Source organism: Gadus macrocephalus, chromosome 8, assembly GCF_031168955.1.
Source record: "Gadus macrocephalus chromosome 8, ASM3116895v1".
Taxonomy (NCBI): Eukaryota; Metazoa; Chordata; class Actinopteri; order Gadiformes; family Gadidae; genus Gadus; species Gadus macrocephalus.
Window position 1 is genome coordinate 13,596,637 of NC_082389.1, and position 27,889 is coordinate 13,624,525.

Sequence of the window (27,889 nt, forward strand, 5' to 3'; positions counted from 1 at the left end):
GGTAAAAGGTTATGTATTGTATATATTTAAGTGTCTATGAAGAAATATCACTTCATGTTGACGAGAAACATTATTATTATTATTAGGGCATTTAGCAGATGCTTTTATCCAAAGCGACTTTCATCGGTTAATACACACATTAACACACCGACGGCAGAGTCAACCATGCAAGGCGACAGCCAGCTCGTCAGGAGCAGTTAGGGTTGAGTGTCTTGCTCAGGGCCACATCAACACTCAGCTAGGAGAAACATCTAAAATATTATAGTCTGTGACATAAGATATAGACAAACTTCCACATCATACAAACGACATTCTCATAACATTGTATTCCATGGCAACAGCTCACCATAAGACTACACACCATACACTCAGAATCAAACTCATCGTTTGGCACTTTGGACCGCCACTCTGAACCCAAACAAAGCCAGAGAAGATTGAAACCAGATAAAGAACAACATCAATAGAAGCGCATTTAATTGAAGAGGCTTAACACCTTATAGACTGCTCGGGCTCATTAACACACAGCCTGATTTCTTCTTTACACCGTTCTCTCTTATCAGATAAGTTCCTCAAACCCAACCCCACACCTCCTGCTGTGAGCAACATCTGCTGTATCTCGCGGGGAGCGGCCCAGGTCCCTGGGTTTCAAAGGTTGAATGTGCCTCAGCCACACGCATCAGAACCCAAACACAGTTTTCGTTTAAAAATGCTGTGGAATCTGGAATTAGGCTGACTGTAAATAAGACTGTTTTAAGCAGTCCTCATTTTGTTTCCTTTATAAAACTGAAACTTGTATTGTTGAATTTCTGAGACTGAAAGGCATATGGCTTAAGGATTGTTACCTTTTTCGACTTTTTCTTATCAATTTTTGCTTATTATTAAGAGAAGAATGAAATACAAATAAAAATGTTAATATTTGATGGAAGAACCTGTGGTATGGCTAAAGTTAAACAATAACTTCAACTGTATACGATGGGGCGTATCAGAAGGTTTTTACTGTGTAACCACCATTACTCAACTAGACCCCTTCCACACTACCTACACCCATCTCTACCTCCGATTACCCCTCCACCCCTTGCCCATTAAATACCCAATCACCTCAATTCTGAAACTCTAATGCTTTATGGGATGTATATAGACTGCAATGTACAGTTTAACTGACCACTGAAAAAGAAACGTAAAAGCATAAAATAACATTCTTTTTTAAAATTATTGATTTTCCTGCATTGTTTCTTACAAAGTAGCGCAAAGTGCGCCCCCTGTCGGCTGTACTTGGTGTAGGCAGGGTCCCAGTGTTGGATTTATGCTGCATTCTTGAAATTCCAGGGGACTATCAACGGAGAGGCAGAAAGTCAAAGTGCTTGTTATATATTCAAAGCAGACATTCCTTGCTGAATTTAATTTTTACAGTCAATGCACAGTAGTGCATTGAATTATATTTAAATGGATTTAAATGTAATTTAGTTAAATATAACTTTCAGGCTACAGGGCATCTAGGTCATCAGATTTCCATTGAGTCAAGTCTATAAACAAATTAATAGTTCAAGTGTATTTGCATGGCACTTAATCAAAATTACAGTCCTCAAAGGTGCCTTGGGGCCCCATATTTGAGGACGGCCCCCAACCCTGTCGTTGAGGTGCTGTGATTGAGAGTCTATTTGAGGGAAGCCATGATCCTTTAGGGCAGTCAGGCAGCGTTGTAAGAGGAAATAGTCCAAAAAAGCCATCAGTCAGCTAATGTTGCTATGTGCAGCGAGGTCAAAGGGCACGCTTAAATATACGCTGGGGGCCAGAGTGCCGCGCAGAGCTCTGAGAAACGGCAAGCAGCTTTTTGGATGACATGTCAGAAACAGCTGCGTCGCATGTGACAGGAATTACACATCATATCCATGAGGGGGTAATTATGTTTAATGTCTTCATAACTACCAGCTACTTTTAGATTTAGATTGGATCCATTTTCTCCGGCAGCCTACTTAGGACATCCAGAAACCCAGGCATCAACAAATGCCAAACGTAACGTCTTGGGCCACGGAGGTGGATACTTAACCACAACTGTTGCTGAAAAATGTAACCATTCAGTCTGTTGTTCTTCAGTGTTTAAGGCTTTACATTATTTTATAATGTATCAACTAAGGGCATATCCCGAATATAACTCATCAATGTGTTTAGCTTTGGGTGGATTTGACTTTGTGGTATTAGCCTACATTTGAATGAGATTCCTCCACGAGACACATACTTAAGATGACATCGCAGGGAGATCTAGATAACATCTACACCATCCAGATGTTATCTTATCACAGCAACTGCCACACCCAAAACAAACATGCAGCTATAAAACATGGGCCAAACTCAATTAAATGAAATTCAATTGTATTGGTATCGCCCTAAATCACAGTTGTAGACTCAAAGGGCTTAACAGGCCATATCTATACAACAACCCTCTAGCCCAGCCCCCCAGAGGGCAGGGAAAAACTCCCTTGATTAGCAAAGAAGAAATCTTGAGGAAGAACGCTGAGTGGAGTATCCCTCCTTCTAGGGAAGGGTTAGGAGTGCAATGGGTGCCAAAGTCTACAAGCAAGCATTTAAAATCATATCGTAAATAAACATTAGATCAAAAATACCTTCTATGGTGATGCCGTGCTTGCCGGTTAACCATCAGGGGAACCCAGGCATCCAGTCGCCGTCACAGCAACACGCTAAAACAGACTGTATGTAAAACCAAACTGACATTTACATATTTGTATGTTTAGACTTATTAATCCAAAGAAATTTAAAGGTAAGGCGGAGGCCATCGCGGTAGAGTATAATATACTTTTTGCATTAGGAGTGTTCAAACACTTGCTTCATAACAAACTAAGGTACTATACTTAAAAAAACAATAAATAATATTATAGATATACTTTAATACACTGAGAAGATAGGGACTTGAAATACCTATGATACCTACCTTATGATAATTCTGATTGATGCTGGGTGGAATACTGCCATTTTTGGGGTCAGCAGTTTTAAAGAGAGAAAATTAAGTCATCCAGGGTTAGGGACCCCACCCATGCACATCATCCCCTCTCTTGGCGCCTTGCGTCTAGCCACATTGCCATGACAACTCGCTTTCACCAGATTCCACCAGCGTTAGTAAATTATACAGGGTATAAAGCCTACTATTCTGTTTAATTCAAAGGCATGTCACCATTGTCATGGAGTCTAATTGGCAATAATTTAAACTACTAAAAAAAGTATCTTGGGTTAAATAATTTGGTTAATACAATTCCAAGTGAAATATATTACTATACATAGGCCTATATATATATTAATTCATATTGGTTTGATTTTACATTGATATGTAGGCTGATTTATTTTCCCATAATTTCACCTTCATGTATTTATTATGTTTATGTCCTCCACTAATTCGGATTTTATAACATTTAATATATAATTATTTCAAAATTGTGTCAGATTGAATCAATGAAGTAGGCATCATTAAGATGCTATTAATTATGGATGACTTACTGATCAATCCATAGGTTGACCACGTCAGACTCTCTTCTACTTATTCTCTGATTTGATAGGCTTTACTCAACTAATGCGTGTAACAAAGTTTAAAAAATGTAGGTTAAATTGGAGGGGCGCATACGGGTTGAGCCTTCTTTGTTTGGTTGGGTATTATTTGTATTGGAGAGAATTCTTCAACGCCATTTGTTTGATGAGTTCGTTTTAGTCTTTTGTTGCCAGTGAGTGAACATCCCCTGTCCTGTATGGTTAGTTAACGCTAACGTAAGGCGGTCTTTCCAGACGGGCATAATTGCAGATACTGAATAAACCTGCTGTTACCACGAACCTGTCCAGTTCCGAGAGATTCATTAGAAAGCAGCCATATCACAGCGGCCACACATGTAATATCAATGTACCGATCGTAACATACATGTAACATCCACTCACTGAGGTATTGATTGTAACATGTATGGTTCATGTACTGTCTGGCATCCATTTACAATTCATAGAGTTAGAATTGGTTCACATAAGTAACATATGGAACAAATTAGTGGTTTAGAATACAAACACGGTCTATTCTGCTGAATGCGCGAGCACTTACACTTTCCCGCTTATATCAGGATTGTTCCCTGGGCTCGAGCCCAGACGGCGGTTTAACCGAACTGCCACAGAAAACCTTCTCTATCGACTTCACCCTAAACTACTGGACGAAGGTGACTGACTTTCAGAGTGCAAATCAAGGACGAGATATAACCTATCTAGAAATTCCTATGGAGGCCAGTAAATACTACAAGGCCATGGAGGAATCGACCAACAGTCCAGTCATTGACGACCCCACGGACGAAGAGGACTCATCGGCGGACTATAGTCCTCAAATAGTCCGGAGAAAAACCCCTTTCAATAGAACAAAAGTGGCAAATAACAAATCCGATGAAGAAGTTACAGAAAAACTTCATGCCAAAGCTCTGCCACATATCTTCACCTCGGACAAGTCATACTCCTACGATGATAGAGTGTCTTTTTACTGCGACCAAATCATCGGCAAATGTTCGGTAAACTGAATCCCGTCAGCATGCTAAGTTAGCAGCACCGCGCTACCGTTAACACACGAACGTTAGAATTACACGGTTAAAACATGGCGATTCACTTGTATATTATTTATCTAACGTGGAATATATTGGTCTTTGAATACAGGCAGAAGATGTGGGTGAAGCCCTGGGTGTGTACCTGACAGGTAAACTCTCTCGTCCTACCGGGTCCTGGAAGGCCGTGTGGCGGACGGTCCCGGACGTGTTGCTCGAAGACTGCGACTACGGAGAACTTGAGTTCGTTGGAGTGCTTGTGGAGGTCAAGGGTCTTAATCCAAATCCATTCAACCTTTTTTTTTTGGGAAACTCAATGACCATGCATTTAATTGTCATATATTACTTCGTCGATTGATCAATTCGCCGTCAGTTTTAATAATGTCGTTTACCCTCTTGTTTACCTTTTTCTTATCTAAAGAGGGAGCGCATGTGCACCCTGACAGTCTCTCCGTCCTGTCTCCCCACACTGTCTTCCCACACTGTCTTTTATGTTTCTTGGACGGGATGTAACTGGTAATTTCGTTGCTCTGTACTTGTGACATCTGCAATGACAATAAAGCATCTATCTATCTATCTATCTATCTATCTATCTATCTATCTATCTATCTATCTATCTATCTATCTATCTATCTATCTATCTATCTATCTATCTATCTATCTATCTATCTATCTATCTATCTATCTATCTATCTATCTATCTATCTATCTATCTATCTATCTATCTATCTATCTATCTATCTATCTATCTATCTATCTATCTATCTATCTATCTATCTATCTATCTATCTATCTATCTATCTATCTATCTATCTATCTATCTATCTATCTATCTATCTATCTATCTATCTATCTATCTATCTATCTATCTATCTATCTATCTATCTATCTATCTATCTATCTATCTATCTATCTATCTATCTATCTATCTATCTTATGACATTTAGGACCATTATGGTTATGGTCATTGGGGACTGTGCCCAGTTGTCTTGGAGTCATGCAAGCCTGGCCACGTCTTCCCTGCCTCAGTGATGTGTTATATATTGATGATATTGCTCTAAATAAAAGCATACTACGAAAATGCAAAATATTAGTGTTGATTCTTACAGTCAGTCTTTCATTTTTTCCCCTTGCAGGTCACTTGGAGGCCGGGTAAGGTGACGGTGTACCCTCAGCAGGTCTCTGTGTCTGTGACGGAGCCGTTCTCCTCCAACATCACAAACCTACCCAGGAAGCTGGTGGGGGCCCTTCTGTTGGAGCTCGGCCACAAGGTGACGGTGCTGGAAGTCTACCCGATTCAGAACCAGGGCAAGGAGGTCGAAGAAATAGCGGAAGCCCTGGAGCAGCTTAGGTGTGGACACACAGTTAATAACATCTGGGGACTTTCCCTTTCAATCTGTCAATATTTTACTATAGATATAACTTTACAATGCCACATAGTTTCTCAACATGAATACAAAGAAGGAACATACAATCTATATAGAAATGTAATTTATTTTATAATTTAACGCAAATATATGAATAATAATATTTAAAAAGATATCCAGATAAATAGCAAATGGATCCCTTGGCAAAGCAAGAACGGGTGGGTTTACTAATAAATGGACTTAAGCTATTCTACAAAAATCAGTACTCATCCATGGCCATCAAACCAGTTAGAAACCCCCAGTGGAGCGATGTCACATCCGGTCCAAGACTTGGTCTCTGCATTGTTGCTGAAGCAGAAGGGTAACTTGTGCTTAACCCTATCTCTTGCCAGGTTCTTCTATGACTCTCTTTGGAGAGACTGGGTGGATGTTAAGCAGGGGGAGGAATACGCTGAACGGATCGAGAAACGACTCAGGCTGTAAGGAGACTTTACATTTACACTATTAGCCCAAAACAAAATACAGTGAATTCAGATATATGTCATAAAGAAGCAGGTAGGGGTTGGGCTTCAGACATTAGGGATAGAACCCATTATCAGCAGGAAAACTCTGTAAACATTGCACTATCCTGGCCTTTGTTATCATAACGGTAGATGGTTAAAGGGCCTAACTTTAGCAGAAATGTTGACATTAACCACATGAAATTACAAGAATTCAGAAGAGAACAGGACCTCAAGATGAAGTCTGCTTGCCAGTAGAGTAAACTAAGCTCCCAGACACTTGTCCTGATCTAACAGATGTTTAGAATAGGACCTCCAGATGACGATTGGTGATGAGGATGAGAGTTCCCTCCCCAGGTACTATGACATGTTGGTGGTGAGGATGAGGGTTCCCTCCCCAGGTACTATGACATGTTGGTGGTGAGGATGAGGGTTTCCTCCCCAGGTACTATGACATGTTGGTGGTGAGGATGAGGGTTTCCTCCCCAGGTACTATGACATGTTGGTGGTGAGGATGAGAGTTCCCTCCCCAGGTACTATGACATGCAGGAAGCCTTCCCTGGGGAGATGGCCCAGAGTTACCAGCAGACCCTGGAGGAGTACAACACGAAGCAGGCTGAGATGAGCGTCTACCAGGCCTCTCTGCCCGGGGAGCCACAGCCCCGCGAGGCTGTGGAGTGCTGGAGGAAGTACTACGAGATGACCATGCTCGCCGGGTTCCTCAAGTTCTGGGAGGACACTAGGCCAGGGTAGGACTGAGGACACATTAGATCAAAGAGACCCCTCACCTCAAAGGATGTAGACTGTACACCGTTAGGTTCCAACTATTTGCAGCTTAACATTTGCCATGATCTTCCTAGGTTCCAGTGTTTTACACAACAAAAGATGAGCTTTTAGTAAGAGTCTGAAGCCTTGCAAAGCTCCCAAGCTAACTTTAGGTTTCAGTCTGGGTAGGCTTGTATACGGCTGAGCCTTGTTGAACCGATTCCAATTCAACATAAATTTTTTTATTTTTTGATATTGAACTTGCCATAACTGCTTCCAGGACACTTTTTACATTGGATTATTTTGAGGGGTTTCCATGGCTGGAAATGTTCCAAACTAAATATGGCTTCCTTCAGGAGCTCCGGACTGTCCAGAATTTACAAACGCAGAAGAGGAGAGAGGACCTCAGGGATGCCAGTCACACACATCGTGGCTCAGATGATGACTGCAGCCATGGTGGGTTGATAGACTGGACATCCAGATCTGTGGTATGATGCTGTGTTGGGTCCTGTGTTGTGAGGTGTTTTTTGGGTTCCAGGTGAAGAGCTTCTCCTCAGACACTCTGATCCATCAGCATGACAGCCTGTCTGGTGCGCTGGACGCCTGTTTCTCTGGGGACACTGTGGTCCTGGTTCCTGGACAGTACCAAGCCCATGGTCTGTCCACCCTCACTGACGACATCACCATCAGGGGTGAGATCCCCTGGCAGGGCACACATGTTAACCTTTGTTGGCACATGGCTCAGGTACAGCGTTCATCTGACTATCTCTCTATGCACAACTGGAGCCGTTGTGTCAGGCCATTTTCCTAGTGGTCTTAAATAAGGTCCCCTTTTTCTCCAAAACATTCTCATTTTATTTGATCCTAAAGTGCCACAAGAGATAACAATCATATTGAGCGCCATGTTATTTTGTGGCAAATACATTTGCCATTTGTTCGACACAAATTATAGTCATTTGAAAATATAATCATAATAATAATCGTACTACTATAATAGCAGGCCTGTCGCACCAGTTACTCAAGTTACCCATGTGCGCATCTGCCAAGCAGCTGGCAGCTCACACACACAGATAGCACACGCGAACACATACACATCGCATACACACGCACATGTTCATGAACATACATGGAAACACAAACGCGCATGCACACACCGCACACAGACAAAGGCAGCGACACATACACGGAAGCGCACACACACACATGCACGTGCACACACCGTACGTCAAGACAAAGGCAGCGACACACTCGCCGAGCTAAGGCGTTATGTTTTTAAACATAACGGCTCCGCCATCGACACACGCGCATATTAGAACACACACGCACGCGCACACACCGCAGAGACACTCGCCCAGATAAAACGTTATGGTTTTTAACATAACGGCTCCGCTGTCGACAAATTGTCCCAGGTAAGACGTTCTGTCTATAGACTGTAGAAATTGCGATAAAAGAAGGGAAGAGACAATTTCTGACCTCGACAAGCATTTGTGGTGAACTAATGTTATACGTTGTAAAATTATAGGCAAAATGTTATTAAATAATGCGCTCAGAAATTTGTTACATTATCGACTGGGGTTTCCACATTATTGCTATGGGTTTAATTACAACTAGCGGTTGAGCGAGAGGTAGATCCGTTTTTTACAGTGCTTTTCTAAATACTCAGACGCTTTACAAAAAAAGGAATAGATACAGACAGTACAGACATTCAAACAAAAGGAAAATAAACAACACTACAACAATAGATAACTCTTTAAGAGAGAGAGAGGGTGGAAGATGGCGGAGGAGGATGGTCAGAAGTTGTAGGTGGTCCTGAAGAGATGGGTTTTAAGTTGAATTTCTGAAGGCGAGGGAGGGAGTTCCAGAGGGTTGGGGCGGCGATGGTGAAAGGCTCCGTCTTATTATCCTTTCTGGAGGTAATCAAGGTTATTCACTGTCATACTTTAAATAGGTCTTAAAGTTTACGAATATATAAATTAATATTAGTCTATATATTAATATGAGTCTAGAGCACAGTGCGTCTAACTAGGATTCCTGATCCTAGTAGGTTCTAAAGCGCAGTCTAAACTACTCTCCCCCTGCTACCATCCCCAGGAGCAGGAGAGCAGCGGGAGGTAGTGCTGACCTCCCAGCCGGGCCAACCCTGCCTGGTGGTTTCCAACGCTGCCCGGGTGAAGCTGTCCAACCTGCGGCTGCAGCAGGAGCCTCTACGTGAGGCGGCTGGGGTGCTGGTGGTGGTGGAGGCGGGGGAGATGACCCTGGACGGCTGTGAGCTCCAGGGTGGGGTCACCGGGGTGTGTGTCCACACCGGGGCCACACTCCTAATGAGGAGCTGTGAGGTCTCAGGAGCTCAGGTACAGACTGGAAGACACACTGACCGCATGATATATTACTGACGCCATGATAGAGTAGTGACTTACCACCACGATACAGTAGTGACACAATTACCACCGTGATACAGTAGTGACCCAACCCACCACCGTGATACAGTAGTGACACAACCCACCACCGTGATACAGTAGTGACACAACCCACCACCGTGATACAGTAGTGACACAACCCACCACCGTGATACAGTAGTGACACAACCCACCACCGTGATACAGTAGTGACACAACCCACCACCGTGATACAGTAGTGACACAACCCACCACCGTGATACAGTAGTGACCCAACCCACCACCGTGATACAGTAGTGACACAACCCACCACCGTGATACAGTAGTGACCCAACCCACCACCGTGATACAGTAGTGACCCAACCCACCACCGTGATACAGTAGTGACCCAACCCACCACCGTGATACAGTAGTGACACAACCCACCACCGTGATACAGTAGTGACACAACCCACCACCGTGATACAGTAGTGACACAACCCACCACCGTGATACAGTAGTGACACAACCCACCACCGTGATACAGTAGTGACCCAACCCACCACCGTGATACAGTAGTGACCCAACCCACCACCGTGATACAGTAGTGACACAACCCACCACCGTGATACAGTAGTGACACAACCCACCACCGTGATACAGTAGTGACCCAACCCACCACCGTGATACAGTAGTGACACAACCCACCACCGTGATACAGTAGTGACCCAACCCACCACCGTGATACAGTAGTGACCCAACCCACCACCGTGATACAGTAGTGACCCAACCCACCACCGTGATACAGTAGTGACACAACCCACCACCGTGATACAGTAGTGACACAACCCACCACCGTGATACAGTAGTGACACAACCCACCACCGTGATACAGTAGTGACACAACCCACCACCGTGATACAGTAGTGACACAATTACTGACTCCTCACTGAGAGTTGCATTAAATATCCTGTGTGTGTCTGTCAGGGTGCTGCTGTGGAGCTGTCTCCAGGCAGTGTAGCAGAGCTCAGTGGGAATGAGATCCATCACTGTAGCAACAAGGAGAAGCATGGAGCCATCAGCCTCAAGGTAGATCCTTCAACCATACTCTGGTTCTATTGGCTAAGGGAATACAAGTCCTCTTCTATTGGCTGCCAGATGAGATCCATTCTATGGGTTGGTAATGAACGCATTTGTAACATCTGGTTCCATGGTCGACCCCCAGATTCTCCCCAAGCCAAGGCTCACGATGTCCGACAACCATATCCATGACAACCAGGGATACGGGATTGCCATTGTCGTCGCCGACAACCTCCAGCCTCCCGTCCCGAGGTCGGAGCCCACGGACCTGACGGCCAGCGGGGACCAAGGTACCCCGGAGCACCTGGCCCAGGTCCTCCAGGAGCTCGGCCTGGAGGTCCAGTCCAACAAACTGGACGAGAACCAGCTGGGAGGCATCCATCTGCTGCACCACAGCGGGTCCAGCACATAGCTGGGGAGAGGGACTAGAACCCCAGAGGAACCAGAACCTCTGGGGAATCCTTCTGCTTCAAATCAGTTGACTTTTTAAAATTGAGAGTATGGGTGTTTTTAGGATTCTAATGTTGAAGTGAATGTTATTTTTATTGTTGATTATTTTATGGAATAATACTAAAGACATAAAACGACTTTAGTTCTTCTGAAAAACATCTCAACGTTAATAGAAAAGTAATTGTTTTTTGCCAAACAGCAGTTTTATTAAGACAAAAAACATATTCAACAGGATTTTTTTATTGTTGTAAAAGTTCCAGAAAACAAAGAACCACTGCTGTCATTAAGGAACAGAACAATAAAATGATAGAAAACAGGCAGGGGAACGTGTTGGTTAGGTATCAATTGTGAAATCTATTGTTATTAATGACCCAGGCTAACCAACACAAAGAAACAGAACCGATCTACTACAACAACTCAGCGGCTACATCTCATAAATTCTCCACACTTGAATCCTTTGACTTCAGACATACTAGATGGGTTCTGATGGCCCAGAACCAGACCCGTTAATACCCGCCCCTGTAGCCTCCCCTGTTACCTCCATACCCTCCGCCCCTGTACCCTCCACCACCTCCACCCCTGTAGCCTCCTCCACCTCCACCTCTGTAGCCTCCTCCACCTCCCCCATAACCCCCACCTCCTCTGTACCCTCCACCACCGCCATACCCTCCTCCTCCTCCTCTGTAGCCACCTCCCCCTCTGTAGCCCCCTCCACCGTATCCTCCGCCTCCATCCAGACGGGCCATCTTCGGAGGCCGAGGCCCATCTCCATACCTTCAGGGAGATATTATGAAAATTAATTATTACAAATAAATACATGGACATGTTTTGGCTTCACAGGGGCCGCCATCTTATCATCGAGTCATTAAGCAGATGCTTTTATCCAAAGTGGATTCCCGGTTCATTTTAAGGTACGGCTTTTTGGTCGCTTGGAAAATTACCCTCAAAAAAGTATTACATTTGTACGAGTCATTCTAGTCTGATGTCGTTTTTTATGAATGAACAAACTGGCCTGGCATGCCTATTTGAGCGTCTTAGGCTATGTTTACTGATTTTTCTAAAACTTTAGGATTAAGGGTTAAGAGAACCGTTTTCTTAACCCTCTGTGTGCGTGGGGGGGCCTCGGTCCCAGCTGGTCGTGCGTTGGGACCACGAGCGTGACATACCGCTGGTTGCTGATCATGAGGTTGAGCCCTGCGGCGGAGGGTCGCGACACGTGGCGGATGACGTTAAGCAGCGTCTGGTTGACAGGGTCCAGCTGACGGATGAACTCGGGGTCCTTGGTGACGGAGACCACCAGGGCCTCCAGCGCCGCCCTCAGGGCAGCGATGGCGCCCGCCACATGGTGAGGGAGCCTCAGCTTGATCCTGGAACCACACACAAGACTGGGTCAGACCGGACCGGGGACTCTGTTCCCCTCGCCGCCTGACCACATCACACTGTAGTGCTACTATCTGATTTTTAGTGGCTCACAACATTAGGCCGTACAAGGTTCTTTAGACCTGACCAAATGTACTGAATGATATGACCCTGAAACCTAACTACGTTCACACCAAAAGCTGTAAAAGATTCAAAATTGCTGAATAGCTCAAAACGCAACGCTGTCCAAAATATTTACAGCTCCTATCGCTCTTGCGATTTTGCTTTTCCATTTAAAGGAGCCACGCTTTTTGCCTGCACGCTCGTAGTTGAGGCCAGTGCTGCTGCTGATGCAGAGCCACAAAAACACAAGATAGTCATAAGTTTGGTCAATAGAAAAAGAATAATAAGCATAAATACATGAAACACTGAATAACTAATTAATGGTTGCTTATATGCTAGATTATAGCTTAGTTGATCGCTATCGTTCGTTCGCGTGCGTGCGTGTGTTGTTTATTATGGAAAAGATCCGCTCAACGGGAGCATTTGTGCCAGGCAGACACGACAAACGGACAAATTAGAAATATTTTTTTGTGCGGTTTTTCCCTGCTTCTGAAATGCGCGCATCTCGACTCCACCCACCACTCGTCCGCTGGTTTCCATCAGCATTCCACTGTGCGACCATCCCTTTTGCGTAATATGGATTTCGTATGCCCTCATACATTGTTGAAATCATATGCTGGATGCTTTACTCTTTATGTGTTTTTTAGTTAATGATCGAGCTATAATAAGATCACCTTGGCTATGCAATCGCGGACCAATACAATGCCCTGCAATAGCCGCAATTATTCTCTCACGCACCATGATGAAGGAACAAATGTGTGGTAGGAACTAAAGTTCTCGCGTATGTTTACTGGCACCCACTCCGGCGAGAGACATCTACATTTCGATTGGCTGGCGGTCATTGACAGCCGAAATGCTACTAGCTCATTTGCATAGAGTTTAGCTGTTTTCAACACTCATTTACAGCTTTAAAGCTATCGCTCAAGCGTTTTATCGCTCCTATCGCTTTATCGCTCATGTCTAAAAGAAAGTTAATGGGCGTTTATCGCTCCAAACGCTTTACAGCTTTTGGTGTGAACGCACAGTAAGACAAGACAGTGTCCATCTTATCTTAATCTTCTGATTGGATTCAGATAGTCAAAGTGTTTACTCTACAGGTACCCAACCACCATCTAGAGGCAATGTTCTCCTGTCAAACTCAACTTTTATCTAGTAACATAGTTTATAGTTTCTGCTATAGAAGAAAGTGGTAAATTAAGCCCTTATCATGAGAGTCATGTCACCGGGAAGAGAGATCCAAAAAATCTGTACAACCAATTTCCCATCTAAGACAATGTAGCTGCATGTGGGAATTGTGAAAATCACTAGCCGTGCCTGAAAGGTTGCCCAACTAAACAGCTAGCTAATTTAGTAAGCTAGCTGATATGGTAGTCGGAGAACAACAGTTGCCCAGCAGGGGGCGCCTCACCAGTCGTCCAGCTCTACCACGTCTCCGTTGGACATGATCTTCTTGGAGCCGAAGAGGATGAGCTGCAGGGGGCTGACCAGGGTCATTCCCTTGGCCGAGATGGCTCTGGTACGGATCTGAATGAACACACACAGACACACATACACACACACGCACCCACTTAGAACTTGTCAATCAAAATCAAACCATTTTTATGTTATTTTTATTGATACATTTTGGGACTGTTATTTGTGTGATTTTTGTAATTTTGATGACTTTCTTTCTGATAATAATATATAATACATTTTGACATTGTCATTTTGAGCGCTCAAATGTCTGCTGACCTTCTCCCCGAAGACGAAGAAGGGCGAGGGGTAGGTCATGTCCTGGCTGCTGAAGGGACAGTTGACAGAGGTCTTGTGGATGAGGGCGTTGCGTCCCTCCGTGGTCAGGATCTTCCGCTTCTCTTTGTGGAAGCACACGTTGGGGTAGGACCCAAAGGTCAGCAGGCTGACCACCACGTCCAAGCCGTTGTCCGGCCCCACCGCATTGAACATCTGGCTCATCAGACTCTCTGGTAAACACACACACACGGTTCTCAGGTTTTGCATACGATGAACGATTAACAAAATTTCACACCAACTATCTGAAAACAAAAAAAAAGAAAGATATAAAACATCGGCAGGCCAACTGTCGATGAAATGCAACAAAAGTAATGCATCTGCGATGTCTGTGGATGCAGGGGTTTCACTCGGAGCAGAGCAAGCAGGGGATACTGGCATGGGGGGGGAAGGAATCCGGATTCTTCGATGACGCAATACTCATGTTGTCAAGTCGACTCAAAAGTCGTTCCTGTCGCTGAGGGCGCTATAGCGTGTTCAACAAAAGGCCTTCTGCATTGAGGTTCTGTAGAACCCCAACCACAACGTAATCCCAACAAAAAGATTGCACCAAATACTACAATCAATAAACCGCTATCTCAGTAGTTAAACACTGGCTTTTAATATCACATCGTGGGGTCCCTGCTGATTCCAGACCCTAGAGGAGACCACGGTGGGTGGGGCAGGGGGGTGTGTGAACCAATCACCTTCAGGAAAGCCAGAGTTGATCAGGATGTCCTTCAGCTGGACCTTGGCCTCCCAGGTCATCCTCAGCGTGGACATGTTGAGGCGCTTGTGTTCACAGAAGTTCCTCTCCGCATCCTCACCGTTCAGCCTGTGTACACACACACACACACACACACACACACACACACACACACACACACACACACACACACACACACACACACACACACACACACACACACACACACACACACACACACACACACACACACACACACACACTTAACATCAGATGGTATTTGGCAAACTTGATATCCCGATAGCTCTCAGGTTGTCTTGAGATGTGGTGCGCCCCCCACCGGACGTCGTCCCAGGCCTGGAACACCGACAGTAGAGCCACGTGGTCCGAGAAGCGCGTGCCGGCGAAGTTGCGGTGAACGTAACCAAGGCGACGGCCCTCGTTGACGAAGGGCTCCGGGAAGCAGGAGGCGGCCGAGATGGTGCACACCGCGTCGCCGACACTAGAGGGCGACATCAAAGACCGTCGTCACATGACCACGGACCCTGCTACGTCGACCAATCAGACGAGACGACTAGAATATAGAGTTGATTTCCAAAACAGCTGGTTTGGTCATGCAATGTTAAATACAAAACACATCGTGTAACATTTGTAACGATGCAATAGTAACAAGCATACGTCTAATGAAACAAGTTCTAGTATCAACAAAATAAAGTCACTTATAAATGAAAATAGTGTCAGGTAAATGTTGTAAAAGCGAAGAGTAACTTCTATATAAGAATTAGTAACTCAAAATAGTGACTGCTTTGGCCTCTGGATGCAGTGTTGAAAGATAGATATTTAAACAAACGGTTGTGGTGAGAGCAGGACACTCACTTGAAGATGCATCCCATAATCATCATCTTGCCCAGCCGGGGCTCTATGGGCAGGCGGGCCAGGATGCGGCCGAGAGGGGTCAGTTCGTCGTTGCTGTCCAGAGCGTCCAGTTCTGGAGGAACATCCCAGAGGAAACATCATCAACCACCCCCAGAGGCTGTTCACACTGCGCCTCACACCGGGGGGGGGGGGGGGGGGGGGGGGGGTGTGTGTGTGTGTGTGTGTGTGTGTGTGTGTGTGTGTGTGTGTGTGTGTGTGTGTGTGTGTGTGTGTGTGTGTGTGTGTGTGTGTGTGTGTGTGTGTGTGTGTGTGTGTGTGTGTGTGTGTGTGTGTGTGATCGCTCTACCTCTGAGGGTGAACTCGGCCTCTATGACGGCGTCCAGCGGCGGGGGTTCGATGGCTTTCGACAGGAAGTGGCCGATGGCGCCCAGACGCAGCAGCTTGATGCTGAGCGCCACCTCGTGGAGCGGGGTGCGGAAGATCTCTGGAGTCATGTGGGGCTCCAGCCTGACGGAACCACAGACAGGGTCAGAACCAGTAACACAGACATGGGTCAGAACCAGTAACACAGACATGGGTCAGAACCAGTACCACCGCCAGGGTCAGAACCAGTACCACCGCCAGGGCCACAACCAGTACCACTGCCAGGGCCACAACCAGTACCACTGCCAGGGTCAGAACTACAAGCACCAATTAAATTACATTGTATTTGTATAGCCCTTAATCACCATTAGTCTCAAAAGGGCTCAACAGGCCAAATATTTATGACACCAGGGTCAGAAATACACAGACCAGGGTCAGAACTACAAAAACACTGGCTCTATGTGTATTTCACAAGACTGATGAAGTCTCTCTAATAATATATTTTATGATGGTTGTACAGGGATGAACTATAAGGTCATTCTCAGGGTGGAGAAGGGTGAAGTATGGATGGTGGTTGATGGGATAGAGTACACCCTCTGTACACCACCTCACCTCCAGCCACTCATGGGTGGGGGTGAGGGGGTGAACTGCGGGTGGGGGTGGGGGGGGGTATCTCGGGGCGTACTTGTCGAAGCGTGCGCGGGAGCAGAGGTGGAAGCAGAAGCCGGCCCTGACGCGGCCCGCTCGCCCCTTCCTCTGCTCCAGGTTGGTCCTGGAGGCCCACACCGTGGCGTAGTTGGTCATGTTGTTGTGGGAGGTGAACAGCTTCACCTTCTGCCTTCACACACACACACACACACACACACACACACACACACACACACACACACACACACACACACACACACACACACACACACACACACACATAATCAATACACAGTCAATATACACCCACACGCTTACCAAAGGTACAAACACACAGACACGGTAAATACACCACACAGGGCCACATGGTCAACACATCCATATAGTTAATAGCCAACCAAGTACATGAAAACACACATGTATCGTCAATAAACACACGGTCAACACCCAAAGTAAATACAGTCAATACAAAGACACTTCCAGAATCAACACACACACACACACACACACACACACACACACACACACACACACACACACACACACACACACACACACACACACACACACACACACACACACACACACACACACACACACACACACACACACACACACACACACACACGGCAGGATTTCTTACTTGCAGGAGTCGATGACGTACACCACGTCGTTGATGGTGATGCTGGTCTCTGCTATGTTGGTGGACAGGATGACCTGCAGGGGGCACAAGAGAGCCTGATGGCACCATGGCTCTGGGAGGAGATGGAGTGACCTGGCTAGGCTGGACTCTGTAGCGTCCCTTTGGTATCAGAGGTGCAGTGTGAGCGAGTTTGGGGACTACCGCTCCAGAAACGAGCTCAGTGGAGAGGAAAAAGGCAGAAGCTGCTACTAATGGGTGTGGCTGTAAGATATCCTAAAGACAGATCGCCGTGAGAGTTCTTCATCACGGACAATCTCGCAGTCTGAACAAATTTGATGGTACTAAACTGCAACCGTAGGTTTTAGAGTAATGTTATAATGTTCAAATACTTAGATTATTTTTATGTTTAGAAAACGATAATGTCGGTTAGCGGTGAAACGGTTTGATTATTAAGATGGCTGATCGTGTCTGAAGCGGAGGAGGTTCCGCGGCCCCCACCTTGGTGACTCCGTTGGGGGCGGGGTCGAACACTCGTCTCTGCTCCTCCCGGGGGATCTGGGAGTGCAGCGGGAGGATGCGGTAGCGGCTACTTCCTGGAGAAACAAAGAAAAAAAGATTAAAAAGAAACCTACAAATGGGTCATATTCCAGCAAATATGTTTCGTATTAATAATTCATGTGTTGGTTATTTATCTCAACTGGGGAGGGGGGGGGGGGGGTTGTTCAAATCCAGATCAAGTATTGAATGCGTCACATCAGAAAGTAAAAGGTGTGTAATTCATTAAAAAGATCAACAAAAACATAAACTAATTATGGTGGGCGTCGGGGTGCGTTTGTTTCGTTGTGCGTACCAAAGTGCGGGTTCATCTCCAGGTGCCTCTGCATGGAGCAGATGAGGTTCCAGCCGGGCAGGAAGACCAGCACGGCGCCGGCCACCTGCAGGGTCTCGATGTAGCGGAGCAGCGCCTCCACCAGCTCGAAGGGCGTCTCCTTCTCGCTCATCAGGGCCATGGACCGCTTGGTGTCCGCCGTGTACTCAGGCCCGCACAGCACGTTGCAGTTGGTCTGGAGGGCACGGTAACACATGGTAACACATGGTGACACACGGTAACACACGGTAACACACGGTAACACACGGTGACACACGGTGACACACGGTGACACATGGTGACACACGGTAACACACGGTGACACACGGTGACACACGGTAACACATGGTGACACACGGTAACACATGGTAACACATGGTAACACATGGTGACACACGGTAACACATGGTGACACACGGTAACACACGGTAACACATGATAACATGTTACAGTTGGTCTGGAGGGCACGGTGACATGCGGTAACACACGGTGACACATGGTAACACATGGTAACACACGGTAACACACGGTAACACATGATAACATGTTACAGTTGGTCTGGAGGGCACGGTGACATGCGGTAACACACGGTGACACATGGTAACACATGGTAACACACGGTAACATGTTACAGTTGGTCTGGAGGGCACGGTGACACACGGTGACACACGGTAACACACGGTGACACACGGTAACACATGGTGACACACGGTAACACACGGTGACACACGGTAACACACGGTAACACACGGTAACACATGATAACATGTTACAGTTGGTCTGGAGGGCACGGTGACATGCGGTAACACACGGTGACACATGGTAACACATGGTAACACACGGTAACATGTTACAGTTGGTCTGGAGGGCACGGTGACACACGGTGACACACGCTGACACACGCTGACACACGGTGACACACGGTGACATGTTAGAGTTGGTCTGGAGGAAACGTCCCACCCGCTACAGGAGCAGGCCCGAACCCTGCGGTCGTTGGTTGGGTCAGAGTCCCCAGGCCTGTGGTGATGCCACAGGCCTGGGGAGGGTAATTCCCGTCACATGGTACAGAGGTTTCCTTACGTCCTCATCTCCTCCCTCCTCGTCCTTGTCCTTCTTCTTGCGGTCGTTGGGCGGGGGGACGAAGTGGGTCATCTGGACGCAGTCCTCCAGGTAGTACTCTGAGAGGGGAGAGGCCCGTCCACACACGGTCACACACACGCCACCCACACGACGCTCAGCCAATCACAGGACAGCGCTGCGGCGGCGGCCCTACCCTGCACCTCGAAGGTGCGTCCGTGCACCTCGATGACGGGGCAGTTGAAGAAGTAGTCCTGGAACATGGTGGTGTCGATGGTGGCCGACATCAGGATGACCCGCACCTCCGGGTAGGTCTGCACCACGTCCCGCAGCACCACCATCAGGAAGTCCGTCTGCAGGGCCAGACCAGAGCTCAGTACTAGTACAGCCCCGGGACGGGGGGCACGGGAACAGAGGCACGCACGCACGGCTTCGGCGCGATGCTACGATGCGTCAAGGTGGCGGCCATATTGAAGAGGCCAGGCCGTTGAATCACATACACGTACACGTACACGGGGGCACTGCGGTGTTGGCCTCTCCAATATGGCCGCCACCTTGCCACATAACAGCAACGGGTCAAAGCTGTCAATGATGCGTCCATGTATATACTTCTATGACTACGACACCTGGAGCCATATTGACATCGAGACAAAATGAAGGATGTCGACACTAATACATGCCGTATAAAAGATATGAAAGTTCTTAATCTGAACTGTACGATCACAGTGATCTCCACTGGATCCAGACTCACGTTGATGTCTCTCTCGTGGATCTCGTCCACGATCACATGACTGATCCCTCGGATCCCCGCCTCCAACTTCCTCAGCAACACACCTGCACACACACACACACACAGTGAGTCAAAGGCGGTCCTTCAAAGGCGGGTGAGCCCCAGGTGTGGCGCGTAGGATCGGCCCAGACCGTACCCACGGTGCAGAACATGATGCTGGCGTGGGGTCGCGGGAGGGCCGACTCGAAGCGGACGCTGTAGCCACAGCTGTTCCCCAGCTCCTCCCCCCTCTCGTAGGCCACGCGCTCCGCCACCGACACAGCGCTGATGCGCCGAGGCTGCACACAGGAAACAGGAAACGCATCACAGATTGACCGAAACCATCCGGCTCAAATTCCAATAAACATATGATGGTTACATTTTTGAACCAAAACATTTCTCATTAACAATACCCTTAATTGGCAAAATAGTTTGAAGACCAATTGGTGTGATCCCTCAGAAAATAATTTCAATTGATATATTTGATCGTTAAAGGTGGTCATCCTGTTGAATCCTCATCTCCTAACCCATCACAAGACCCCTTTCCTGTCGGAATCCAACGGTTGCCTTGGTGACGGTTACCTGGGTGACCACGATGTTGCAGTCTGCGGCGTGGCTGCTGGTGATGCAGCGGTCCAGGATGTACTGGGGCACCTGGGTGGTCTTCCCACAGCCTGTGGCCCCCCTGATGATCACCACCGAGCTGCTCTCCAGGGCCGACAGGATCTGCTGCTCAAACTTCTTCACCGGCAGGACATCACGCTCCGAGAGGATCTGGACACACACACACACACACACACACACACACACACACACACACACACACACACACACACACACACACACACACACACACACACACACACACACACACACACACACACACTTTATCCCCCATCTTAATGTACTCCACTATTTAAAACTACATTTCCCATGATGCATTAGGAGCGGTGAACTTGCCTTGTGCAGGCTCTCGTTGTGCTCGCGCTGGTAGTTGAGTTCGTTCAGGAGGTCAGTGCTGATCTGCTCCGGGGTGCACTGGGGAGGAAGCACACACCATCATCATCATGTTGACCAATCTTTATTTAAATACCCATTGATCACAGAGAGAGGCTCTGATCAGAAACAGCATCTGAGCTAAGCAGGTAAAAGTAAGCATATAAACCCAAAAGTGTACAAAAACAATAGTAACAATAAAAATGAATGCATATATTCACAAAGGAGGCCATAACATTGTCATGTTCTGTAATTGTATAATATAACAGCAGCATAGGGTGGCCCTAGTTGAAGGTGTGGAGCGGGGGACTCACGAAGGCCAGGGGCCCCTCGTCGATGTTGCTGCTGGTCCAGGGGTTCCAGTTGACCTGGGGGGGGGACCAGGGCACGACCCCCGCCCCCGCCTGCCGCTGGGAGGGCTCGAACGACGCCATCTTGCCCTGGATCAGCGACACCGGGGGGGCGGTTGGGTCCAGGGGCTGAAGACAAAGAACACACAGATTAACGGTCCAATAGGAGACCAGAACACAGACACACACAGAAGAACCGTCCAATAGGAGACCAGGACACACACACAGATTAATGGTCCAATAGGAGACCAGAACACACACACACAGATGAACCGTCCAATAGGAGACCAGAACACACACACACAGATGAACCATCCAATAGGAGACCAGAACACACACAGCCTTCCCAGATCCTCTCCAGCCGTTGGTGCAGGTTTCATTTGTCTCCAACTCATGCTCCAATCTTTCATCGATGCTTGAGAATTTTTCCGGATGCAAAGGACTATATGATGGACCGTTTTGGCAGCATTTAAGATGATTGCGGTGAGCTCTGCCCGCTCTGCCTCCATGCTGTCCACGGTCAAACCAAAACAAACTAGAGTGTCAGCAGCGGCGGCGGCCTTACTTATGCCGCCTCTTGCGAACTTAGACCCTACGTCATATCCCGCCCCTTGCAAGCCCACTCCCCTAAACCAGCCGGAGGTTCTAATGATATCTGAACGACATTGATGTATGCATATAAAGCACCAAGTGTGAATCACCCTCGGGGTCCAATCTCTGGATGTAAAAATGCTGAAAAAGGACATGTCTGAAAAACGTCTATAGTGGAGGAGTGGTCCTGGTCTAACTTTATAGTGACATAGTGGAGGAGTGGTCCTGGTCTAACTTTATAGTGACATAGTGGAGGAGTGGTCCTGGTCTAACTTTATAGTGACATAGTGGAGGAGTGGTCCTGGTCTAACTTTATAGTGACATAGTGGAGGAGTGGTCCTGGTCTAACTTTATAGTGACATAGTGGAGGTGTGGTCCCGGGTTAACTTCAGTGACATCGTGGAGGGGTGGTCCCGGGTTAACTCACAGGCGGAGGGATGGTGACCCCCAGCTCCGCCACCAGGCTCATCAGCTGGGGCTCCAGGTCTGGGGCCAGCCTGACGTCGTAGGGCTCCAGCTGGGAACACAAAAAACCAGAGATCAGGTCGAGGAGGCGGAGAATAAACCTTGAGATGGCAGACCAGCTGACGAGGAACAGGCCAATGAAAAGTGGAGGAAGAAGAAGAAGAAGAAGAAGAAGTGAGGAGGAGGCGGGACCTACGTGTTCCCCCTCCTTCTTCTTGGTGATGCCGGTGTAGGGCTCCACCACGCCCAGGTGGTACAGCTGCCTCACCAGGGACAGAGCGCAGGACTGGGCCGCCAGCTTCTTGTTGGACCCATGCTCCCGGCCGTTCACCTCTGGGAAACACCACAAGCACCGACATCATCATCATCAACACCACCACCACCACAACCACCGTCATCAACACCACCACAACTACCGTCAACGTCATCATCGTCACCACCACCTTCATTACAACCACAACCACATTCTGACTGGATTTAAATAAAACTGTAGAAATAACAGACTTACTTCTGCCCAGTTGTCTCACGAACAACTGCATCTCTGCTATGAAGCTCCTGAAGAAGGAAAATACACGCAATTCATAGGGGGATGCTTAGCGTGCCGTTACACCAGCCTCATTAGCGGTTGTATTAGAAATGAAGACAGTGGAGTGGATTCACTCACCCACTGGCTGCGTGCAGCCTGCAGTGCTCCTGTCTGCCCAGAGGGGGCGCCTGTATGCTTTTCTGCCAGACTTGAAATCACCAATCATCATCAAGCCCCTGACTGCCCTACGACGAAACGGCCACACCAGAAGTCACGACCAAGCACTGATCGAACGCACACAAACAACCATGGGACCCATTTAGTCCATCTAAACGTAGTCCCATGTCTGATTGGCTGTGAGTTCTGGTGCTCCGTCCGTCCTCTCCGTCTGACTGGGAGAATAAACCTTACTATCCTCATTCCTAGCCACTCCAGTTTGATCTTTGAGTTTAAAGTCAGCAAATATTTCATATAAGTGTATGTTCGGTTTAGTCTAAATTAAGATAATGTGCAAGGCGTCAATTAGCTAACACGCTTGCCTTTGAAAAGCTAACATGAGTGAACGATAGCAAAAGATTATTTTAAATAAGCATGTACATGACAATTAAAAAGAGCTAGTGTGCATACTTAGTTCGGTGTGAGATAATCTAGTATGTACATTACAATCAAAGTAAGCTAGTGTGCGTGTATGGGTTGGTTTAAAACAAGATGGCTTGGAGTTCTTACATCATACATGGGAGCTGTAGCTTTTAGCTCCCAGAATGATGAGATTGTAGGTCTTGTTGTGCGCTCTCGGTGGTGTGCGTTTGCGGTCCACACACATATACACACACCACTGGAGATCTCAAACTCATAAGCAGTCCAGCAGAAGAACATACAGGCCTTCTCGCCCCACAACACACATTAAACCAGCTAGCTTAGCCAAATGCCAGCGTATCTTGATATCGTTGTGATGTGATCACAACGATATCAAGAACACACATTTTGTTGAGCTGAACCCTTGTTGAAACTTAAGGTGCTGCAATAGGGGTTTACCGAAAAATAAGATTGATCGTCGTAAAAGCCACTTGTCACCAGGTATGATCGTGATCGTCTAAAATAACGTCTAAAATGATCTAAAATGATTTAGAAAATTGGCACAGCGCTAGTAAGTACAATTTGAGAGTTGTGAAGAGAGAGGAAAAGAGTAAGATTTCAAAACTAAACACAAGAAACGTCCTCTCCCTCTCTTCCCCTCCCTCCCCTTTGGAATGCCCTGGGACCCGTGTACTGTGGGCATTGTACTGGCAATGACATTACAGCATATACGTTTCACCCTGGCAACCAAGCCTTACAATTAGAGTACAGAATCCAATCTGGCAACCAAGCCTTACGACTAGAGTACAGAATCCAGCCTGGTAACCCCGCCTGGCAACTACAGTAAAGGATCCACCCTGGCAACCCAGCCTTAGACCTAAGCCTTATTTAAAAAGGCTAAGGCTAGTCTAGTCAAGCCTAGTTCTTAGGCTACCCTAGTAAACCCTAGTTACTAGGATGAACTCATTAATTAAACCTTAGTTACTAGGGTTTACTAATAACTAGAGTTAACATGACAACCCAGCCCTAAAACTAGAGGGTACTTCTAACCATGAGACTCAGGTAACAGCTCTTAAATCGCACAGCCCCGTAACAGTAGACATTCTCCTTGAAGCTGACGGTACGCTGAGGGGTCGCGACCCCGTGCCCTGCTGACCTGTTGTGGTCGGGGCCCACTTGGCTGTATTTATACTCCGAGGTCATCTTCTCCTTCTGGAAGAACTGATTCAGCCGAGCCTTGGCATTCTCCAGGGTCCAGTTGCCATGGAGACCAGCGTTGAGGTCCACCTCCTCCGACTCCAGGGTCTGAGGACACAGGACATGCGTTGGGGATGCTATGCTACGCCCAATTGGCTGCTTTGGTCAACCAATCAAAAGCTTGGAGACTAGGCCTTAGTAAGTTAAAGTGATCAAATAACTGAAATAAACTATTCAAACTAAACTTTACAGACTGCAAAATCAACTGGTTTTCAGAGGTATGGTTTTGTGTATTCAGAGCTCCATAATTGATTTATAAATAATGTTACCATTCAGTAACATGTACTTCCTGATATCTGATTGGCTGCAGTCAGGAACAACAGGAAGTGACCTACCGCATTGGCTTCCTGTTCGTCTTTTCGAGCGTAGTACTCCTGCAGGTTGGCTCCTCGCTCCCATGGAGCACCTCCTCCTCCTCCTCCTCCTCCTCCTCCCCCCCGTGAGTAACCTGACCCGGGAGCTCCGGGACCAGAGCCAAAACCTGGACCTGGACCTGGACCTGGACCTTGACCTGGAACTGGACCTTGACCTGGACCTGGACCTGGACGCACACAAAAACACACATTGTTTACCAACAAAGTCAACTATATAACTTTTAGCTATGGATTATAATACAAAGGTTTGTTTGTGGAGACTTCAGGATTTTGAATAGGGTTATATGAATTTCCGAGTGTGTGTGTGTTTGTGTATTTAAGCAGGTGCGTGCATTTCAGCATGTGTTTGTGTATTTGTGTGTGCGTGTCCTACCCGGTTCCGATTTCACCATCATGTGTGGGGGCAGCGGCCCACTGGAGGGCAGGCCGCCGTACGCCTCTCCATCACCACTAGGGGGCGGAGGGCCGTCCGGTACACTAACACTGGCCTGACACACACACACACACACACACACACACACACACACACACACACACACACACACACACACACACACACACACACACACACACACACACACACACACACACACACACACACACACACACACACACACACACACAAATTAAAGACCATCTTCAAGCTGAGATCTGTTAGACTCACAGAAGTCATTCGTGAAGCCTCAGGTACAACGTAATTTCAAAAGGATTAAAAATATATATTGTATATTATGAATAATATCCTCTAAAATAATGTATACTTATTACACTGCCATTTTGCATTGGCTGAAATTGTGCCCAGTGATGTCCGAAGTGTCTTCTCCTAAATAGCGTTGAGCAGTGCTCGTTTGCATAGCGAGTGCATTTCAATGCACAAAGGCTGCCGAAGGCATTAGTAATGATCTTATGATGGAACCTTAACACGTCCCTCACTATTAGGACTCTTTCATTCATTCATGAAATCACGACTAAGAGCCAGAAGGCCGCCTCACCCCGTGCGCCGGGACATCCGCCGCGTTCATCTCCCCGGTCCGGACCAGGTAGTTGACGAAGTCCCGGGCCGCGTTGGACTGGGCGTCCTTCTTGTTGGTGGAGTTCCCCATGCCGGTGTAGTTGAAGTTCTCGATGCGGACCTGGGGGGGAGGGGTATCGGTCAACGCGCTGCGCCTCCATCATAGAAACGGGTCAATAGGCTGAGCAATGACGCTCACACACTGAATCTGTGCTGCTCACACTGGGCGCCCAGAGAGCTTAGAGTTTAAAACAGGAAAAGGGTGAAACGTGAATAGGGTTGAGAACTGATGAGCTGGTTTAATATAACTTATGAGACAACCCCTTGGTGTCCTTACCTCACAGAGAAACTTCTGGCGGTTCTTGTTGCCCGCTGCCCGGATGTCGTAGGTTGGGGTGAGCTTCTTCTTGCCGCACCAGGCATACAGGAAGTTCTTGATATCCGCCATTCTGTGATGGGGATGCACACCTCTGTTGGAAAAACAACTGTAAGCTTCAGCAGCTCTCTCTATTAAATCTATGACCCAGCCAGAGCACCCTTCCCAGCCAATTTTTAAATCCCGTCAGTCTGCCAGCATTGTGGAAGATGCCCTGCATGTGCAATGAGTGCACAGGTAGCCAGGTAGAAAGAAAGGTAAGCCATTCAATAATTTAATTGAGGCTGAACGACAGGCTTATAGTAGACCCGAAACAGACACAGATACCATATATTTTCCCCAAATTTTAATCATGCGTTCCCATCTGCAGCAAAACAACGCATAAAAAAAAGAAATAATAACGCCGCAAATAAAACAGCACCACCTAGTGGTCGAGTTTAGGCTAGATCGATGAAATCTACCAAATACTGGTAAATACAACAATTAAACACCGCTTAATCCCTTTAGAGTTAGGCTAAAATAGAATAGAGTCTTGGGTCTCAGGTATAAATAGGATAACGATATACATAGCTATATTCGTTTTTTTGTATATTAGGCTTCAACGGACGACATCCTACTGACTCGTTCGACCTGAAATCTGATCAAGCAATCAGCGACAAAAAAATTGTTTATGTTACAATGCTTATTCCCGATTAAATTGGGTAAACTAGCAGTACAAACGAGACAAACAAGATTCATGAACATTGTCCGAAGGGAGGAGTAGAACCTGGTGTTAGCACCTTGAAACCCAAACACTCAGCCCACTTATTTCATGCTACAATCCATATCAATGACAACACCATACAACCTACCTTAATATGTGTTCCTATAATTTTTGGTGTTTTGCTTTTCACTTTGTTATCCAATCGAACCATAAACAGACCAGTCCAGAACAACCATGCAGGCCTTCTCTTGGGGTATTTAGCTTTTTAGTCGCAGCGGGAAGACAAAGTCGTCTGCATATCGCCACCTACTGGACTGGAGTCTACAGTTAAACGTTTCAGGTCGTACATTCAGATC

General features: G+C 46.9%; 2 protein-coding genes and 1 long non-coding RNA gene across 8 annotated transcripts; 1 reads left to right on the top strand and 2 right to left on the bottom strand.

Moving 5' to 3' along the window:
• Nucleotides 1-76: 76 nt before the first annotated feature.
• On the bottom strand, nucleotides 77-4,792 carry LOC132463231 (uncharacterized). Its single transcript, XR_009526991.1, has 3 exons — nucleotides 4,717-4,792; nucleotides 2,622-2,706; nucleotides 77-1,330 (listed from the first exon to the last, which is right to left on the bottom strand). It is a non-coding gene; the product is annotated as an uncharacterized LOC132463231 (long non-coding RNA).
• On the top strand, nucleotides 1,804-11,922 carry LOC132463230 (testicular spindle-associated protein SHCBP1L-like). 2 transcript variants are annotated; one of them, XM_060059211.1, is made up of 10 exons: nucleotides 1,804-1,897; nucleotides 4,684-4,836; nucleotides 5,708-5,922; nucleotides 6,331-6,417; nucleotides 6,972-7,187; nucleotides 7,560-7,659; nucleotides 7,742-7,895; nucleotides 9,295-9,554; nucleotides 10,566-10,667; nucleotides 10,804-11,922. In XM_060059211.1, exons 1-10 carry the CDS (start codon nucleotides 1,841-1,843, stop codon nucleotides 11,068-11,070), a joined length of 1,611 nt encoding a protein of 536 aa, XP_059915194.1. In that variant the 5' UTR covers nucleotides 1,804-1,840; the 3' UTR covers nucleotides 11,071-11,922. The 2 variants fall into 2 exon arrangements, with proteins under 2 accessions (XP_059915194.1, XP_059915193.1); XM_060059210.1 differs by lacking the exon at nucleotides 1,804-1,897 and adding an exon at nucleotides 4,090-4,541.
• On the bottom strand, nucleotides 11,333-27,831 carry dhx9 (DEAH (Asp-Glu-Ala-His) box helicase 9). 5 transcript variants are annotated; one of them, XM_060059207.1, is made up of 28 exons: nucleotides 27,682-27,831; nucleotides 26,792-26,924; nucleotides 26,435-26,575; nucleotides 25,816-25,930; nucleotides 25,404-25,585; nucleotides 24,968-25,116; nucleotides 23,218-23,264; nucleotides 22,906-23,042; nucleotides 22,672-22,761; nucleotides 21,618-21,782; nucleotides 21,268-21,345; nucleotides 20,890-21,081; nucleotides 20,465-20,606; nucleotides 20,290-20,372; nucleotides 19,735-19,891; nucleotides 19,542-19,639; nucleotides 18,444-18,657; nucleotides 18,092-18,186; nucleotides 17,594-17,667; nucleotides 16,988-17,140; nucleotides 16,286-16,446; nucleotides 15,940-16,051; nucleotides 15,404-15,565; nucleotides 15,065-15,192; nucleotides 14,322-14,551; nucleotides 13,999-14,114; nucleotides 12,275-12,475; nucleotides 11,333-11,882 (listed from the first exon to the last, which is right to left on the bottom strand). In XM_060059207.1, exons 2-28 carry the CDS (start codon nucleotides 26,900-26,902, stop codon nucleotides 11,615-11,617), a joined length of 3,801 nt encoding a protein of 1,266 aa, XP_059915190.1. In that variant the 5' UTR covers nucleotides 26,903-26,924; nucleotides 27,682-27,831; the 3' UTR covers nucleotides 11,333-11,614. The 5 variants fall into 5 exon arrangements, with proteins under 5 accessions (XP_059915190.1, XP_059915189.1, XP_059915188.1 ...); XM_060059206.1 differs by having other exon boundaries at nucleotides 25,404-25,591; XM_060059205.1 differs by having other exon boundaries at nucleotides 25,404-25,597.
• Between the last annotated feature and the right edge of the window lie 58 nt (nucleotides 27,832-27,889).